Consider the following 19582-nt stretch of genomic DNA (forward strand, 5'->3'; position numbering starts at 1 on the left):
TCTCGCTTTATCCCTCTTTCTCTCACTCACCCTCCTCTTGTCTCATCCCGACAGGTGCTTTGAAATCCTACCTACGGGAACTCCCTGAGCCACTGATGACCTTTGAACTTTACGACGAATGGATTCAAGCTTCCAAGTCAGTATCTGATTATAATGATGCCAGCATTAGTTGATGTTTATTCATTGTGTTGGATTCGTACGCCATGCTGGTAATTATTTTATTCACTTTAAAAGGATAAGATCATTGGAAATGGGGTTTCTCTTTTACACTGAGATGTTCTTTTGTGGTTCGTCTGGCAGCATTCAAGACCAAGACAAGAGACTCCAAGCCCTCCTTACAGCCTGCAAGAAACTACCCCTGGCCAACGGCAACAACTTCAAGTGAGTCGCCATCTCTGTTTCGCTCTTTCTCTCTCCTCTGTCCCGCATCCACTTCAATCTGGTCTTTCCTGGACTTGCCTGACCATTCAATTATTTCAGTTTCCATCACCTTTCACCGTTTTTATCCCTCACTGCTCTTTTCACATCAGCAGAGGCATTTAACCGAGGAATCATAGCTTTCAAGCAGCCAGTACTGGGTGTTTAAAAAAAAAAAAAATGTATATCAAAAGGAGAAGTGGGAGTGGGGGAGTGTAAGAAAGGTGAAATAGAATCAAAAGGCTGACAGACTGCAGTGCATGTCAGTGTCTTCATTGAATCTCACAAATAGGCTTGTCTTTAGGTTGTCTTCTTTTGCGAAACACCTGTCAAAGCTGTCCTCATCATAGCCCAATTGAAAAGAGCTGCCCGGGGTTCTGTCTGAGCAATCTGTTCATTTTAGGATGAGCACGAAAACCCCAATCTCTAGGATTCAGAGATTTGTCAGCCAATGCGGTATACAGTACATGAATGATTATGTTTAGTTAGTTGAAAATATAAATGTATAGTTAGTTCATTGTTTATTTGTTTTCTTTCAGGTATTTAATCAAATTCCTCGCCAAGTTGGATGACTACCAGGACGAAAATAAAATGACCCCTGGGAATATTGCAATTGTCTTGGGCCCTAACCTGCTGTGGACAACGCAGGAAGGGTAGGACTTAACCTCTCCCTACCACACCATACCTTTTTAAAAGCAATGCCTGGTCGCGACATAAGGGAAAAAGACTCCTTAATCATTTCCATATATCTTTAACCTTTATATCTCTTAACTTTTATCGGCATTTTAATGGTCAGTTCTCTAACATCATGAAAATGCCGAAAACTGTCCAAATGAAACAATACTCATATCTCAAGGTTCAAGTTAATAATTTCCAGTACAGAGTTATCCCTCTCCATCAAACTAAACTATCTCCTTCATATCTCTTCCTCTCTCTCCCTCCAGAAACATTACAGAGATGATGACCACTGTGTCCCTGCAGATCGTAGGCATCATTGAGCCCATCATCCAGCACGCTGACTGGTTCTTCCCTGGAGGTGAGGGAAACACAGTGTCTGTTCAGCCTCTGTCAGACACAACCGCGTCGCTCATCCATTAGGAGTTAATACCATCGCTTTAATATCCTTGTATCACCCTCTGTAAGGGAGCAAGTGGAGTCGAGCGTCAGCTCTCACAGTCACAGTATGACAGTCAGTCACCGACCTTAGGAGGCATTTTTCACAATTTTAAGAGTCAGTTCTTATAACAGGATACATGTGAATTGTCACAAAAGTAATCGCCTCACCTATCTCTTTCGTCTCTCTCAGAGATTGAGTTTAATGTCACAGGAAACTATGGCAGCCCAGTCCACACCAATCACAACGCCAACTACAGCTCCATGCCGTCTCCGGATATGGACCATTCAGATCGCAAGCACAATGATCAGAGCCGACGTCCACTCAGTGTGGCCACCGATAATATGATGCTGGAGTTCTATAAGAAGGATGGGTAAGAAGATCCAACTCTTGTTGCCCCATATCTTACCCTATCTTACCATATCTTACCCTATCTTACCATATCTTACCATATCTTACCCTCCACATCTCTCTCAAATCCTCTCTGTCTCTGAAGTCAACTACCTAACTGCTTGTCTTCCCTCCTTGTCCTCGCTGAAAACTATTTTCTAGAACATGAACCATCTCACTGAGCACACATTGGTTGAATTAACTTGTGTCCATTTCATTTAAATTAAATGACGTTGAACCAACGTGGAATAGACATTGAATTGACATCTGTGCCCAGTGGGATTGGACATCAAATATTATTACTGATATTATTGGTTATTACAGTACAGTTCAGAATAAAGGATTTGCATGAGCAATGGGTAATGGCTTGGTTGACTAGCAATGTATTTTTGTGTTTTGTGAAGATGTGTGCCATAGCAGATCTGGATTTAAATACTATTTAAGGTATTTAAATAATTTTCACATACATTTCAAGTAAGTATTTTGATAAGTAGTTGAATATTTTAAAATGTATTTGAAAATTCACTTAGAAAGTATTGCTATGTAAATATTTGTATTTGAAAAAAACTATTCTGTGTATTTGAGTATTTTCAAATACAAATATTTAAATACTCCCATGCATTTTAACCCAGGTATGTTTGGTCCTAGGGATATTTGAAATGTATTTGGAAGCAAGTATTTGAAAATAGTTTCAAATGTCACGCAGGAATGCGTAATAGTTTTTTTTTATTAAGCCCCAAATTATGACGAAGACCAAACAAACGCGTAACAAAAACACAGGGTTGAAACCCAAACAAAAGAGCGAGGAGTACCTCGGATAAATAACACCAGCCCACAATGATTAACACACGCGACGAGACCCGTAAACATCTGCGCAATCCACAAGGGCACGGAAGCCCAAAACACACAGCACAGGTACTCACACGCACCAACGGACATTGTAACAATAATCGACAGGACACTGGTAAACCAAGGACACCCTTATACAATTACGAATCACTGGGAATAGGGGCCAGGTGTGCGTAATGAAAGTTCCCGGAAGGCTCCGTGACAAATACTCTTAAATACTTAAAGTAGAAGTAGTTGATTCTGCCAAATTATTTGAAAATACTCAAATACACAGAAAATAAGTATTTCAAATACACATACTTAAATAAGCATGTATTTGAACCCAGATCTGTGCCATAGAAATGTCATAATGTCATCTTTTTATGTGAATAGTTTTTCTTCATAAGATCACATAAGGCTGTATAGTCTGTTTAAGTGAGCTAAGTAAAAAGTTTTGTCTGGGTATGAGAATGGCGGAGAGAATATCACGGAATTCTTCTTCATCTCAGGTGAGAGAGAGAGATAACTAGTGAGATAGAGAGAGAGATGTGCACTGTAAGAGATAGGCAGTCAGACAGCAGGGAGCTCAGAGAAAGAGGTTGGTCCGTGATGGTGAGTGGTGCTGTAAGCAGTTCTTGTGCTCTGTGGAGGATTAGTTTCAAGTCAATCATGTTCTCACTCTCTCTTTTCAAATGACCTCTCTGTCTTATCGGTCCCTGTCAGCAGAGCAGACCGTCTGAGCCCCTCAGTCCTGGGACCACACAATAATCCCACCTAATTAAACATGTCCAGGACTGCATAGGGACCAATCAATAGAGCTCTGCTCTCATTAGAAACAGCCACCCCTTCAGATAGAGCAGGATCAGGTCAAGGAGCATTCTACTCCTTAGTACAAGCTGAGACCAATGAGGAAGTAGCATTCCCTGCTTTGATTCCTTTTCTTTTGTGTCCATATTCAAGTCCATGAAGGCAGGTTGATACCTCTGTTATGGTCTTCATTCATTCGGGGCCTTTCTCCAAAGCACTATGGGTGATGTGTCATGCCATGTCCTTGACCGTGTCTTTGTGTGTGCAATTGTCATTGATTGAAAAAATATCTGAATACTATGTAGCCTTTAACTATCCGTAGTTGTACTTGCTCTTTTTATAGTAAACGAGTACATTGACCACTGCTGCAAGTTACTTCCTATATTTTGGTGTTATTTTGGGGTATTTTTACGTCCGTGGGGAAATGTTGCCCTAATTAGCTTTAAACTAAGTGATAATTGGCTCACCGGTAGGACATGCTTGGAGCTCTTTTGGGAAGGACCATCTTCACCCCTCAAATCCCTCTCCTCATTACTCTCAGCATGACTTCCATCCCCCACAAACCTCTGCGATCCAAACCTGAAGGCTCAACCTGCTGCTTCTCCATTTTGGATCCAACACCTGATCGACTGCTTCCGCAGTTGCTTTGATTTGGTGTTGCTGTGAATCAGTTAATGGAGTTTCTCATGATCCTTACCCTTTATTGTAATGTTTTTGTCCTACCAAGCAGCGTTAGGAAAATTCAAAGGTACTGTACTTACTCTTCCTCCTGCCTGTATCTCCTCTCTGTTCACTCTTGTCTGAACTGCCTGTGGAGAGAATGCCTCTCTCTGTCATCATTTGTCTGTCAGTATTCCAGTCACAATTATTCTCTCGTCCTGACACACTTGTAATCGTATAGTTCAATGCTCCTTACAGAGTGCTGCTGTCAGTGCTGCCAAATAAGTTCCCGTGTGAACAATGTTCTCACACTGTGTGTGGTTTGTTTACTTCAAATGCATTTTTTTGCGATGTCTGGTATCAGATGTACTCCTCTGATTGCTTGACAAGTACAAACAACAATAACAGGTGCAAATAGTTGTTTGTCACACAGAGACCAACCATACATACACCAACACTTTGACACATTATTACAAAAGTTTCCTTTCCCTAGTGTTTCTACTTCATATAGTACAGTAAAGACTGTGCTGACAATCGTAAGGACTACAGGATGAGGCTCCCTGAGCTGACCTCTGACCCCTGACCACTGTCTTTGATTGGCTGTGCGTCTCTGTCCCACTACAGCATGGGGGTCAGGGTGATGGACACTTCTTGGGTGTCGCGCAGGGGCTCGTCGTCAGCGCGTAAAAGCTCCTCCACGCCCCTAGGTGTACAGTCCCCCCTCCTGCCCTCAGACGCTCTCATACCTGAGCAGGGGGAGGTCTCTGCGTCCCCCTCCCCAACCCCTCCTCCCGCTAGCAGTGACCGTGCCAGGTAAGGCTGTCAATTTCCCACACGCCCAGCGTCCTGAAACTGACCCCGACACGGCGTTGTTGTACTTTTTCAGTCTGTTGACGTCTTCTAATTCTCTTTCCCACGCATCATCTTCATCTTTCTGTGAACCCAAAGCCCCTCACACCTGTTGCATGTGTTCTCAAACTTGGTTTGACCTCGTGACCTCGTGTGATGTTGTTTTGGTTGTTGTTGTTGTTCTTTAGTCTGATCTTCAGAGTTTCTAGAACCCTTGAAGTTCTTTTTGTGCTTAGTTTTGTTTCATATCCAGGTTGTACCAGAGTAATGTTTTTATCCATTACCCATAAAATTGTGAAAATGTGTACCTCATCTCAGAAGTAGCTTGCCAATGCAGCATGTACTTGTTTTTCATTTCCATCCATCAGAACAGGTTTCATTAACACTGCTCGTGTAAGATTGCAAATAGAGTTTTTACTTGTATTTGTCAAACAGTTTACTAGTTTCAAAACTTGAATGCTGGCCTGAATGAAGGTTTTTCATTTGCTCTTTTCTTTTACATTTTTTATTTGCGTTCTCCTTAGACCTCTCCCCTCCCCCTCTTAACGCGACTCTGTTCAACTTTGGTTGACTAATCCCTTCCCAGATACAAAAACCCGCACTTGTTCTCCTTCACCCTACATGAATTGCGGTGGTTATTGAGTGTTCACAAATATGACAGAATGGCCCACTGGACTTGTTCACATATTTTTTTTCATACAACACTTTTCATTCCACTACAAGAACGTGACAATATTGGCCTCTCCCTGACTTAGAACAATTCAATTCCCTGTGAAATCATTCAAATTTGTATCATTGCAGCTCCGATGACGCGTCGGACTCCTGTTATGCCTACCCCTCCCCGGAAGAGGAGAGGCCCCCTCCCCCTTACCCCTCTTCCTCCTCTTGCTACCCGCCTCTTCACCATTTCTACCCCCGAGCACCGCAGTGCGCGCGCCCTGTCGCCCCCGGTCCAGAGTCCGTGCCCCCTGGGCCGTCGCCCCCACCTCCCCCCCGCTGGTCTTGCTACAGCCCTCCCCCACTGCCCCCCTCTTCGTGTCCCTCTCCCTCCCCCCAGCAGCTTGATATCAACTCTAACCCCAAGCCCTGCTCCCTGCACCTCCCCAAACAGAGCTCCCTGGCCGAAGCTCCGCATGCGCCCCCACCGTCAGAAACTAACGTCTCCCCTCTCTACATCAAAACCCCCCTCGTGTTAACCCGACATGACCCGTCCCTCGGTCCCCACCCCCTAACCTCCCCCTGTCCGCACCTCCTCCGTGGGGCGCCTGTGCCTGTAGCAGAGAGAGAGGAGCCAAGCTGACTAGGTAAATACTACGTCACATCGCCCTGCCCACTCCCAGAGATGGACACAAACTCAGTCTCCGTAACACACACAGGCCTGAGTGGCTCATAATGGCAAGATGAGAGAGGGAAATTAGGAAACAAAGGGGAGAGTGAGAGAAAGGGAACTCCCTCCAAAGTGCCAACATCCTGTTTTATACATTTTGTTCATTTTCTCGCATTTGTCCTCAATTTCATGTTTCAAAGGGATATTCCTCCCATCATGGAACTTTTTTATTGGATCATTCTAGTACCAAACTCTCCTTATTTTATGCAATCCATAACTTTCCATGTTGCCAGGAAATTCTGGAGGATGTTGCCAAGCAACAAAGAATATTAAAAACTCTCAGAGATAGCAGAACATAGTGGCTGTTAATTTGTCATTTTAAAGGGGCCCAGTTGGCCTTGGATGGTAGTTGACTAGTTATGTTTCTGAATATGAATTGGATAAAGAGTGACTAAGTGAAAAATATGGATGGGTTGGCATGATTCCTATCCGATCATTGGCCTTCATCGGAATGGGGTCTTTTACATCAACAGCTGTTAGGGATGCCTCATTTGCATAGCTCCACTCTAACTTCAAATCTCTCCAGTCCCGATCACCCATCCTCATCTGCTGTCAGTGGGCGGGGGGATTTGGAGCTGGGAGAGCTGTCACTCACATCCTATTATAAACTGGTTAGGTTTTGACCTTCAAGCTCTCTACCCATTGGCATTCTGTGTGCATAGTGCCATAAAAGGCAAGAAAAAAATCCATTAAGCCTACTGGCTTGGGCTTGGTTTTTTTGGATGTGCTTTAGCCACACTGCCATATAGCTAGTAGTATACTTGCAGTAGTGAAAGTTTTCAGTGGTCACTCTGATTATCTGACATTGAACGACAGGGATTTTCATTTCTATAGATGTCATGACATGTGCAGAAATAAGGTCAATATGTTGAACCTGATTAGCATTTGTTAGCTACATGTGGAAGATTGAGGCCATCTACCCTCAAACTGACAGGTAGTGAACACACACAAATACACACACACACACACACCACACACCACACACACACACACACACACACACACACACACACACACACACACACACACACACACACACACACACACACACACACACACACACACACGACCTGAAGAAGGTTATGAAGATTACATATTGTTGTTCATATCCCTTTGTCTTCCCCAGTACTCTGAAGAACAATGAGCTGTCTCCAGTGATTGGACAGAAGGGCTTCCAGGGAACGGCACCCTCTGGTGGGCTGTCACAGCACTCTTCTGAACATAGCCCTCACACCCTGAGAAGAGGTACTGATGGAAGTAGTGTGTGTGTGTGTGTGTGTGTGTGTGTGTGTGTGTGTGTGTGTGTGTGTGTGTGTGTGTGTGTGTGTGTGTGTGTGTGTGTGTGTGTGTGTGTGTGTGTGAGAGAGAGAGACCATGCTGTGCACAAACAGACAGATTGTTTTGTCTTGGCTTGTCACCTCTCAATTAAAATCTGTGTTGCTGCTCTCTCCACAGCTAAGAAGCTGGCCCCCATCCCACCTAAACCCTACTCTCAGTCTGGGGGAATGTCGGACCAGTCTACAGGTCAGCCGTCTCCAGTCAGCCTGTCCCCCACCCCTCCTAGTACCCCCTCCCTGTACGGCTTCAGCTACCCCCAGGGCTACGCCACCATCGGCTCCCCGGGACAGGCCCAGACCGCCACCCCCTCTCTCTCCTCCCCTCCCTCGCTAGCCGGCACCCTCACAAAGGCTAGGCCCACTTCCAAGCCTCCTCGGCAGAGGCCCAGCCTACCCCCGCCGCAGCCCCCCAGCACCCCTGGCTCCAGCCCCCAACCTCTTGAGCACGGTGGCGGCCTTCTGGATGGATTGTCTCCTGGAGAGAGCATGTCCACAGGTAAACGCTTCAATGGAGTTTCAACACACTAGGAGCCCACCCATACACTCTCTTCTCTGGTATAGGTGGAATATCTCACTCTCCAGTGTGCCTGCCAGAGTATTAATATGGTTTCTGCAAATTGAATTATTTTGTGTAGTTTGTTAAACTGATAATACTTTTAACCCTTTCATCTGTGTTAAACTGTGGGGAACTCACACAAAAAAAGGTAAGAAGGTAAAAATATTTGAATCTCTTATCTTGTTCTTCCATTTTTAAAATATTTTTTTTCGACTATTATTGTGTGCCTACAGCGGTATGAGGCGAGTGGTTCAATATGGGCTAAATGTGAGAGGGCCTTTTAGGGTAAGCAGGAGTTCCAGTACTGTACTAAAGCCTCACCCTCCCATCCCTCCAAACAACCAACCGTCCGCCATTCTGGCTCACTGTGGAGCTGCATGGCTCCAGCTTTCTGTATATCAGAGGAGGCTGGTGGGAGGAGCTATAGGTGGATAGGCTCATTGAAATGGCTGGAATGGAACCAATGGAACGGAGTCCAACATGTTGTCACCATGTGTTTGATGTGTTTGACTCCGTTCCATCGATTCCATTCCAGCCATTACAATGAGCCTGTCCTCCTATAGCTCCTCCCACCAGCCTCCTCTGTTGTGTATATATACCTGTATACATGACTTCTCATATGTATATAGCTATATATCTCTGCTGTGTTCAGTCCACCACTAACCCATTTTGTTGGCCTTTGCATGGTGGCTGAGACTGGCGCGATGCATGGCTTATGGATGTGTCTGAAAGACCGTCCACCGACTCCACTTCACACAGAAGATTGGCGTAATTTTGCTATCCCAAGAAGCTTTCTTTACTGTTTTCTCCCCGAAACCATGCCACATCCCACCTCTGTCCTGTCCGGTGCCAGCTGCCCCTTTGCTTACACACTGCACAGTACCCCCCCCACCCCCACCCCACCTTATGCCACACCCACTTCTGTTCTAGAATTATTCCACATTCTGTTTCCCAGTCACTGGTTGTTATCCATTTCAGTGTTACACAATGGATGTCATCATTCTCACATGACTGTGAGTTGAAAGACAAAGTAATGACATGGATGAATGTTTGTGGTGACTGCACTGGATACTGTTGGGGAATTGTCTCTTCGCATGCAATTTGCAGCATTACAAACCTACCCGAACCACTATGTCTGCTAGAAAAGTTGGAGTTACATTACTAACTGACCTGCCTCTTATCTGTCAGTAATTCTCTAGAAACACGGATCGTTTTTGAGGATGTGTGTGTAAAACAATAGCTTGGGCTTATGCTGACCTCCCTGCTGTGTACAACACATCATTCAGCATTGCCTTAATCATGTCTAGAACGGCCTTTTCCAAGCAGCCACTAACAGTTATTTTCTCTGTCTCTCTCTTATTTTCTTCTCTCTTGTCTCTTCTCGTCTCGTGTCGAACTTTGACTGCCCAGACTCTTTCTGCAACCTGGATATCCCCATCATTAACGTAGAACTGGATGGCATCTTTGATGAGCCCAAGATGGCCCCCTACAGGAACTCAGTGGCGGTGGTCCGGCCAACCCCTAAGGCCGAGTCAGAGGAAGAGTCTGAGAGCACGATACTATGACATCACAAGTTTCCACGCCCAGCCCTAACTATTCCAACCCGTCTCCAGGACCCATTCTCTGACCTTTGACCCAATGGGGACTCACTCCAGACCTCACATCCACCCATAGAGACCAAGTACCAGGCTCAGCCCTGTAAATCAAAGTCCTTCTACAAAAAAAATTTAATAGACATGAATACAGAAAATACCTATATCCACATCCAGAGGGTTTCTGGCTGAGACAATGGGGGTAGAAACTTTTGATTCAGAGAAAGGGACCAAATGCTAGGTTTTCATGTTGACTAGATTCCATTGATTCTATCTGGGGTGCATTCATTTTTAAGGATTTATTTGAAACAATTTTGTTAATTTGTCTTTTATTTTTGCCTTATTTGAGTCATTTGCGATATTGCCTTTAACTTACAAGACATGAAAACAAGTTGCTTGGTGGAATGGGTTCTCCTCTTGTGAGTGCAGTAGGAAAGGAAGGGGACAGGATATCTCTGCTTTCCTCTCCCTGTCACCAATGCTATAGCATTCCTTTTGACGCCTAAACCCATTCTTGTACTCTTGAGTTCACTGGCATTCTGGCAACCCCTAGTTCCGTCCTGGCTGAACGTGTATGTGTGTTTGTGAATTGTGTGATGTGTTTGGAAACGTGCTGCATCATTGAGTGGCGAGTTCTGCCATAGTCTGTGAGTGAAAATATAATGGTACTGCAAGACCAGTTTGAGCTTGAATTCACAATCACATTCTTCAAAGGGGAGTTTAAGATTACATTTGGCTGTTAGAGGGGAAGTTAAATCAGGATAATATATTATTGACTATTTAAAATGACAGTTTATACTGTACATTTCAGAGTATATGATATTAACAGAGATACAGGAGTTATTATATGAGTCATATAATATAAGAATTCAACCATAGATATACAGATATTCTACTGTATATAGAACTATAAATACGGTCTACAGATATTATATAGTCTAGCATGTACTTGACTGTACATTATCATAGGAGAGGCTTGGAGCTCAGTGGGAGAAATCTGCATGTCTATGTTGTAGTAGAGGGAATAGAGCATAGAAACAGAATAAACAGAATACTTATAAATGGATTGCTGAATAGTGAGTATGAGTGGACTTTGCAGGGTGGGACTACAGATGTAGGATCTTAATTTGATCACCCTGTTGCAGGAGAACTTTCCTTCAATGTAGGAATTTCTTTAACTTGAAGTGTATTTGAGGTATTAAAAGGCTTCTGAAGTTTGTCATTTCCACTTTGAAATTTCAGACTTGATTTTCCCTTACGAAAAATGTATCAACCCCTACAAAAACGTCCATTAGTTATAATCCACATAATAATTGACATTTCCTGTTGCTGCATGATTTTTTTCCTGCTGTAGCAAACTGGCTCAAATTAACACCCTTTGTCTGTATACCTCCTCTCTGTGGTCTCTGTAACTCTGTTAATGAGCGCCCTGAGACTTCTCTGGCAAGAGCCTGTCACTGGGGAGCTGGCTCAGCTGTTTGAAAGCAAATATTGGAAACTCTTCTGAGAGTGAGTGTGTATATGGGTGCAGTTCTGTGCCTGTGTGGGTGGGTGTTATCCGGAATATAGGTACATTTCTTCTGGTGCTAGAATATATGTTTATATTCTATCATGCAGCGAATGAGAATAGGCTCTCATTGAAATTATACAGAGGTTTCTGTTTCAGTCCCCCACCACACAATAAAAAAACCCAATACTTTCATGATGAGGAATGTGAAGTATTTCTTATTGTGATGAAAGTATTTACTGTATACCGATGATTATGGTGCAGAGGAGTTGGATTGACATCCACAACACAAAAGACCAATGGTCCAATCTGTTTATCCAGTGCTGGGGTTCAAAGGTGAGGCGCCCGCCCATGACCTATACAAACCTATGACTTTTTCTCCTTAGAAATGTTCCATCCATAACACTGATTATTGCCTGGAAGCCACAACAAACGCTGCTCTTTCATGCTCTTATGTTCAAGTGCTATATATTTTATCCATCACAACACTATTGTAAATACTGACGCCTCTGTATATGTGTGTGTATATAAAACAGGGGGAGAGGATTAAATATATATATTAAGATAAGAAAAATATAAATATTGACTGAAAGTATTTATATATTGACATGTCCGTGTTGTTCTGGTCCTGACCACAATATTGCCAGATTCACACTTAACGAAATGCAGTAAGCTTTGCACGGTTATCAGCCGCAAACTTTAAATAGTACCATATAACACGGACATAGATTAAAGGTTAAATCTATTTTCTAGGATTGTTAGTGCAGAGTCATCAGCCTGGAGCTTAATAATACAGTATGTCTGAATGGAAAGTGCTGCATCACTGTGTGTCTCCTCTAGTCTACAGCCTGACCAGTAGAGCTATTGTAAGGGATGTATTTGTAATTGTCAATAGGTAAGTAAAAAGGGGACCACCATCCTTCGAGGCAAAAAATGGTTGAGTCAACCTAGTTATTCCAACCTTACAGTACAGAGTATATTCCCCAGTGTAGAAGACAAATATCCTCTTCTGAAAGCAATATAGTTCAACGCAATGCTGAGTAGACAGTTCCAGAAGAAAAATGTTGAATTTTAAAATGATAAAAGAAAGTGCAATTACAGTATTTGTGAACAGAGAAACAGAGAAACCTCAAAGATGAAGGGGGTCCCACTCTCTTTAAAATGATTTGATGTTTTTTACAGTTTATATTGATGTTTTATTGCTTTTGTCTTTTGTATCATTACTTGCAACAAATGCCAACCATGGCATATGATTTTGAGGATTCAAAAAAGTATAAAATAGACAAAATTGCATTAACATTTTTGAAGGCTGTTCTTACCATTTGGATGTGTTGAAGTGAATGTTCAGTTATGTGTCTATCTGGACTTCTGTCTGTGGTGATAATGTGCTGTTCTGTTGCTGTTCTGTAAAAGGGGTTGTCTTCTTTTTATGAAGTGATGGTTTGTACATATTTATTGAACACACAACTTTATTAAAAGCAGAAATCCTGTCTACCAAGGGCAGTAGTTGGTAGGAGAGATTCCTCAGACTATTTCCACTAGTACAGTTTTTCTAAGCATGTCTGTTGAGTTACTGTAAGAGAAAAGGCCTTTTTTAAATGAATAGGTGGAATGTACTGGTGACTATTTGGACTGTTTGCCTCAGGTTGTTTTTAGGGGGAAATCTCAGTGTTGTGGATGTAGTTTTAACAGGGTGGACAGATGTTTGGTAGTGATGTGAATAGGCTTGGGTGGACAGATGTTTGGTAGGGATGTGAACAGGCTTGGGTGGACAGATGTTTGGTAGGGATGTGAATAGGCTTGGGTGGACAGATGTTTGGTAGTGATGTGAATAGGCTTGGGGGTTATGACTAGACATTGTCCCATGTGTGAAAATCAGCAGCATGCTTTTTCATCATGCTTGTGAAATTTGTCTTATCTTTGGTCCTATTTACCTGTGCTTGTCATATTTATTTTTATATGTGAAAATAAAAAGGGCCTTGCAATGCAGGTAGAATTATTCAGTTCTGCCCTATGATCAGTTTATCAGTCCACAGTTCCTGTTTTGCATTTTTGTTGAGCTCCAATCAACTATTCACTCAACAATCAACTATTCACTAAGCAGAGTCACATAAATATATGAAGTACTGTACATCTAGAAGCATGGCTTAATAATTGCCAAACTTAATGACTTAATACAACTCGGAGACAATATAGCATCTAACTTCTAGCTTTTTTTGCCTAATGAGTCAGGACAGAATGACAGTGAAACTGGATGGATGACTGGCAGTGTATTTCTTTTTGTCTGTAAACATTGAGTTATTCTCTGAGGATAGCCTTATATGGCCATAAATCAATCCCATTATCCATCAGATGAAAAAAACCTCCTGCTTCATATTAGGTAAAACAAAGATACACTGTTTTTGTTGGCCAATCAGCCAAGCCTGAATAAATGTGGGATAAAACACACCTGGTTTGCCTCTATGAACATTTGTAAGTTATGACACTGTGGTGCATGCAGCTATTGTTTGGTAAGCAAGTACCTTTTAATTAATCTTTTTGCATAGTTTATGTTCAAGTAATAAATTAACACAAGGGGGCCAAAATAAAATGGAATGTTGATGCTCCAGAGACATTGTTGTTAGATATAAAGGCCCTACAGTACTATGTCAAACTGCAGTGACATTGGGGACACTGAAATAAAGACAGGGGACATACTCCCTCTCAGTCACAGAGTGGAACAACTACTGTGGACATGTCCTGTAAGATCAAAAACAATGCTCATCAGAATGTTGAAACTATTAAAAAATGTTTTTTTTTTAAATGTGTATTTAATCATGCCTTATTGTGAGTATGGCGTGGGTGTGACAGTATATACACAGGAAAGAAAAGACATCCAATGCCAGTTCACGTTCAGTAATATTTATGAAATATTTGCAATATACAACCAAACCTACCCTGCAGTCCCTGTGTATTTTAACACTACAGTATTAAACAATGTATCTTGTTATGTAGTATCCATTGTTGGAGCAAGGACAATTATTTAGAGTTGAATGTTTCACACAGTTCAGATGAATGGCAGTTCTCAATAACACATACAAATAACCAGGCATGAACCCTGAAAACAGATTGAGTAGGAAGCACATTCAAATGTCTAGTTGTATCACATCAGAAGTCAGAATTCACATCGAAGTTGCTCAGGTGGAGGCCAAGTACGCTCTGTGGAAATAATATCAAACATGTGAATCATCCTAACTGACAGTGTCCACAAAATAAATCCCTATATCAAAGCCTACATGCAGAGACCTTTGACAAGGACAAGAACACGAGACAAAGACAAGGAATAAGATTCGAATGCACAGCAACACCTCAAGATCCCTTGCGTACAAAGGAATATACTGTGCCGGAATCAAAATATCCTTCATTCAGAGAGATACAATCCATTCAAAGTCATGCAGATCCAATTTGAGATGATGCATGCAATGTTATTCTCTGGGTTCAAACCACGTGCATTGGTTTCATGCTGACAGACCCATACCTTTGACCTTTTGGCCAAACACTAAACTGTAGTTAGCTGACTGCTTCCAAACACGTGCCCTTTAAAGAAATCACAGAACATACAGCATGTGGCAATATTTAGGTATCAAAGTTATCAGTTAGTGTGAACTATATAACAATCTGAGAACCATTGATTTTCACAGACAATTTGTTCAATTAATTAATGTACTGGAACTTCAATTCACTTCTCAAATTGACTGAACTGAAATGGAGTTAACCCCAATCCTGTTGATGAGTGATTAAAGTCCTGCTCACCAGAGTCCATGAGGATGTGGAGAGGGGTGTGGTAGGCCTGCAGGTACTGCTGGGGGCTCAGAAGGTCTCCTCTGGACAGGAGCTGAACCAGGATATCCTGGGGGACTATCATCTCTGGTACTTCATCCAGAACAGAGCCCGGGGGCATCTTTGAACCCTGTACAAATACACAGAGAGATGATAGAGGCACCAAAAAGAATGGTCTGTCAGAAATTAAAGATTCCACTTATGGTATCTAGAGTAGGACAAATTTAATTCAAAAACAGCAGGTGGATCTTCCTTTAAATTAACCCAGGATTTGATAAGTGTCTGTAGTCTAACCGATGCTAATGATGACACACCTTGGTGGCTTTGAGGAGGTGATTCCCCAGCTTGAGCAGCATAGACAGGGCGGTGCTGACCAGTGTGTCTGTGTCCTCCTCCTCCTCCTCCTCTGACCCGTCTCTACTCAGCATCCCACCCACCCTGGCCTGCACATTAAGCACCTTGTAGCTCCACTGCTGGAACAACCTGCTGGGAAGGTCATGTGACATCACCAGGACCCTGGGCGCCTCAATCAGGACACTGCATGACGATGATAGGGACCATGACAACATCAAGACTGCATGTCAAGCAATGTTTATGGCTGGGTTTTAGTCAAGCTATATTGACTTTGGCTGGAATGCACATGCTTGACCAGTGGTGGAAAAAGTACCCAATTGTCATACTTGAGTAAAAGTAAAGATACCTTAATAGAAAAGGATTCAAGTAAAAGTGAAAGTCACCCAGTAAAATACTACTTGAGTAAAAGTCTAAAAGTATTTGGTTTTAAATATACTTAAGCATCAAAAATAAATGTAATTTCTAAAATATACTTAACTATCAAAAATAAAAGTAAAAATAATTTCAAATGTATTATATTAAGCAAACCAGACGGCAAGATTTTCTTGTTTTTTTAGTTTACGCATAGCCAGGGGCACACTCCAACATTCAGACATAATTTACAAACAAAGCATTTGTGTTTAGTGCGTCCGCCAGATCAGATGCAGTAGGGATGACCAGGATATTTTCTCTTTAAGTGTGTTAATTGAACAATTTTCCTAAGCATTAAAAATGTAACGAGTACTTTTAGGTGTCAGGGAAAATGTATGGTGTAGAAAGTATATTTTCTTTAGGAATGTAGTGGGGGTAAAAGTAAAAATTGTCAAAAATATAAATAGTAAAGTAAAGTACAGTTACCACAAAAAACTACTTCAGTAGGACTTGAAAGTATTTTTACTGAAGTACTTTACACCACTGTGCATAACCCTCGGAACTTAGTAGCAGAAGAGATAAAACTATGATATATTGATTCAAATCTGCATAGTAAGATACTCTACCAGTGTGGCCGTTCCTGCATGTCCCTCAGATCCTGCAGCAGAGACACAAGAACCTCGCTGGAGGACTAGCAGAGAAACAAAGAGCATGGTCATTAATGAAAATACCATATCATTATGCTAATCAATAGAAAGATGGGCAATGAAGGTTCACCTCTTATTAAAGTAATTGGCTGAGACTAGTGCCTTGTCGCTGCATTGACGGGGGATTTTGACAGATTTGTATATATTATATGGGTTTCATTAATAGGTGTTACTGGTTAATCTTGTTTACCTCAATGACATGAAGCATGCAGGTTGGGTACAGCAAAAGCAGGCCTGTGATAGCATCACCTTGGTAATACCTCTGCAAGCGCTGGTTCAGTTCTTCGTAGTGTACTGTACAACCATAGGAGAAAGAATGTACGGTTACTTGCACAACCCCGGTTCACTGATAACAGAGTGAGGTATCTCACTACTGGAAATGCCTTGGTTTGCATGAATAAGCTTTATTGCATCCATTATATTGTATAAGGATCACACCATAATGTCCTTCCTTCTCACTCACAGACCTAGGTGTGTCAGCCAGAAAGTGGCCCATAACAAAAAACTTGTTCAAATAACCCCAACTAAGGAGCATCCTAAAGTAAAGTCACTTTTTCTGTGAAGAGTATTTGTAGAGGAAGTATGTCCCAACATCATACGTTAATAAACACATCAAATCAAATCATATGTTATTTGTCACACGCGCCAAATACAACAGGTGCAGACCTTACAGTGAAATGCTTACTTACAAGCCCTTAACCAACAATGCTTTAAGAAGTTAAGAAAAAAAAGTGCTAAGTAAAAAATAGATAAGTAAAAAATAGAAAATTAAAGTAATATAATTAAACAGCACCAGTAAAATAACAAGCAAGGCTATATACAGGGGGTACCGGTACAGAGTCAATGTGCGGGCACCGGTTAGTCGAGGTGATTGAGGTAATATGTACATGTAGGTAGAGCTAAAGTGACTGGAAAGCATTTTGAACATTGATTTTGATTTGACCTATCAGCTACAAACAAAACCATGCTCCGGAGGAGAAAGAGAAACCTGAGTCAGTGTACAGGAAGGACCTATATCAGTGAAATAGTGATGCCTTGTAATCCGCCCTGGAATGCACAATAGCTCTTAAATGTGTTCTACAGTAATGTTTGGCTGACCTCCCAGGTCTTTCCTGTCTGCGAGTTGCTGGGGGAGGCTGGCGATGACTATCAACCGGTGTAACAGGAACTTCTGGAGAGACAGAGAAGAAGGGTACTAAGCTATCTGATGAGTGAGAGAGCAGGTATCAAGAATAGACAAATAGCAGTAGGCCTATTGGCCCTGCTTAAATAGTTAAGACTACAAGCCTACCTAACTCTGGATGAGGTGGGATTGGTTGGTAAGTAAACAAATCTGTTGCTCTTCGGTTGTGTGTGTATGTTATTTTGTCTCGACTGAATAAATAAATGATACATAAAAAAATACAAATAAAATAAGAATGAAAACAAACCAGCGACCCACTGACCAATCACACAAACAATCAATCAAAGACACAAGCGACCACTTATGTCGCTTATAGCTGGAGCCGGCCCTGCCATAAACAGCCTATCCTTCCAGGACACTCTTTATACAGTACAAGCTGTTCAAATCATATCGTTTAAATTGCAGTACATTGCAAACAATGTGGGCTCTTAGATAAGTAAAGCATTGAACTTGACTCTTGAATATTGTTCCTTTAGCCCTCCCAGACAATGAACTACACAAACCATCTCCTCTTGAGGATTAAAAAGCCTTCTTTGCTTCATATGGCAGTGAAACAAGCTAGTCCCAACATCTTCCTCCTTCTTTTGGTCAAGACTTAGTAGCTGGCTGGATGCCTCCATTTCTTCTCTCTTTCTCTCTCTGTCTGTCTCTCTCTCAGTCAAGTACTGACTGGGGCAGCAGCAGCAGATAACCCTCCCTTTGTGTTTACCACTTGCATGGTATATCCTGGATACCTACTGTTCCCCCTAGTGCGATAAATCCAATCCTTCTGCGCTCAGCTGCAGTATGCAAGACTGCCAACAGATCCACTGATAACAGACCCAGCCCTATTTGAAAGGGGATGCTGGTACGTAGTATAATGAGGGAGAAGGCAGGTCCTCCTCGGCCACACACACACACACACACCACAGTCACCCCACCCACCACTCCTACAATACACTCCACGACACTACCGCCTATGCTTGGGTACCTTATTTACTCTCTGGATTGCCAGTTGAAGAGGATAAGTCTCTATGACAACGAAACATTCTCCACTTGTAGTAGAAGGTCTCATTTGAATATGAAGTAAGGCCTCATTTGCATATGAAAGAGGGCCACATAACCAGGCCACACTATAAACACCACAGTGACAGTTTCACAACACAGGGTAGAGGGAGTATTCCAGGTGTGCTTGTTAAAAATGACTTGCATTGTTATTGCAGGCACACAGACATCATATCACAGAGATATCTAATAATAAACACATGTTCACACCACTCAATCTATAGGCCTAGGGCTACGGAGCACAACTGTGGTGTTATGAGTTGGCATGGAGATCACCCATTTCATGCACTGAGAAGATTCTTTTTCTAGCACTGCTGCACAAAGTGCCAGCACAAACCTTTCTAACGGCCCTGTGGGACTCTTCCAGCTTTGCAAGCAGCGACATTCTGTCTTCAAAGGCTGAGTTCCAGATGGTAAAGGGCGCATTATCAACTTCGTGCGACCTGGAAGCCATTACTGACAATGGATGTTTGGAAGTGTTACTAAGCAACAAATGTGGGGACTGGAATGAGGGGGGAGCAGGGAAAGACTCAGGTTATGCACCTGTGTGTGAGCTGTCTAGTAAAGCCTTTAATAAAGCCGTAAAAATAAAGTCTATAATAAACAAACGTGTCCAGTTATTAAGTTAGCTAAATGTTTCCCCCCAGAATGTTATTCAAGAATAGGAGAGTATGACTAGA

At 42.3% G+C, this 19582-nt stretch overlaps 2 protein-coding genes across 10 annotated transcripts in view; one reads left to right on the forward strand and one right to left on the reverse strand.

Annotated features, from left to right (window-relative positions):
• Positions 1 to 14251, forward strand: part of LOC106579296 (rho GTPase-activating protein 44) — a 93295-nt gene extending 79044 nt beyond the window's left edge. The window contains exons 12-22 of one of the 7 annotated variants that reach the window (XM_014159086.2): positions 55 to 136; positions 301 to 381; positions 957 to 1070; positions 1362 to 1453; positions 1724 to 1904; positions 4284 to 4304; positions 4841 to 5029; positions 7579 to 7697; positions 7908 to 8285; positions 8579 to 8630; positions 9756 to 14251. In XM_014159086.2, coding sequence (XP_014014561.1) covers positions 55 to 136; positions 301 to 381; positions 957 to 1070; positions 1362 to 1453; positions 1724 to 1904; positions 4284 to 4304; positions 4841 to 5029; positions 7579 to 7697; positions 7908 to 8285; positions 8579 to 8586 — 1265 coding nt within the window. In that variant the 3' untranslated portion in view covers positions 8587 to 8630; positions 9756 to 14251. Of the gene's footprint in view, positions 1 to 54; positions 137 to 300; positions 382 to 956; positions 1071 to 1361; positions 1454 to 1723; positions 1905 to 4283; positions 4305 to 4840; positions 5030 to 5866; positions 6370 to 7578; positions 7698 to 7907; positions 8286 to 8578; positions 8631 to 9755 lie in introns of those variants that run through there. The other 6 variants (XM_014159084.2, XM_014159085.2, XM_045702493.1 and 3 more) reach the window with 6 other exon arrangements.
• A 78-nt stretch (positions 14252 to 14329) lies between these two features.
• On the reverse strand, positions 14330 to 19489 carry tex47 (testis expressed 47). 3 transcript variants are annotated; one of them, XM_014159097.2, is made up of 8 exons: positions 18362 to 18670; positions 17774 to 17846; positions 16866 to 16969; positions 16595 to 16659; positions 15578 to 15800; positions 15237 to 15393; positions 14962 to 15020; positions 14330 to 14642 (listed from the first exon to the last, which is right to left on the reverse strand). In XM_014159097.2, exons 1-7 carry the CDS (start codon positions 18476 to 18478, stop codon positions 14983 to 14985), a joined length of 777 nt encoding a protein of 258 aa, XP_014014572.1. In that variant the 5' UTR covers positions 18479 to 18670; the 3' UTR covers positions 14330 to 14642; positions 14962 to 14982. The 3 variants fall into 3 exon arrangements, with proteins under 3 accessions (XP_014014572.1, XP_014014571.1, XP_014014570.1); XM_014159096.2 differs by lacking the exons at positions 14962 to 15020; positions 18362 to 18670 and adding an exon at positions 19240 to 19489; XM_014159095.2 differs by lacking the exon at positions 14962 to 15020.
• Between the last annotated feature and the right edge of the window lie 93 nt (positions 19490 to 19582).

The sequence above is a fragment of the Salmo salar genome, chromosome ssa19 (assembly GCF_905237065.1).
Source record: "Salmo salar chromosome ssa19, Ssal_v3.1, whole genome shotgun sequence".
NCBI classification, from domain to species: domain Eukaryota; kingdom Metazoa; phylum Chordata; class Actinopteri; order Salmoniformes; family Salmonidae; genus Salmo; species Salmo salar.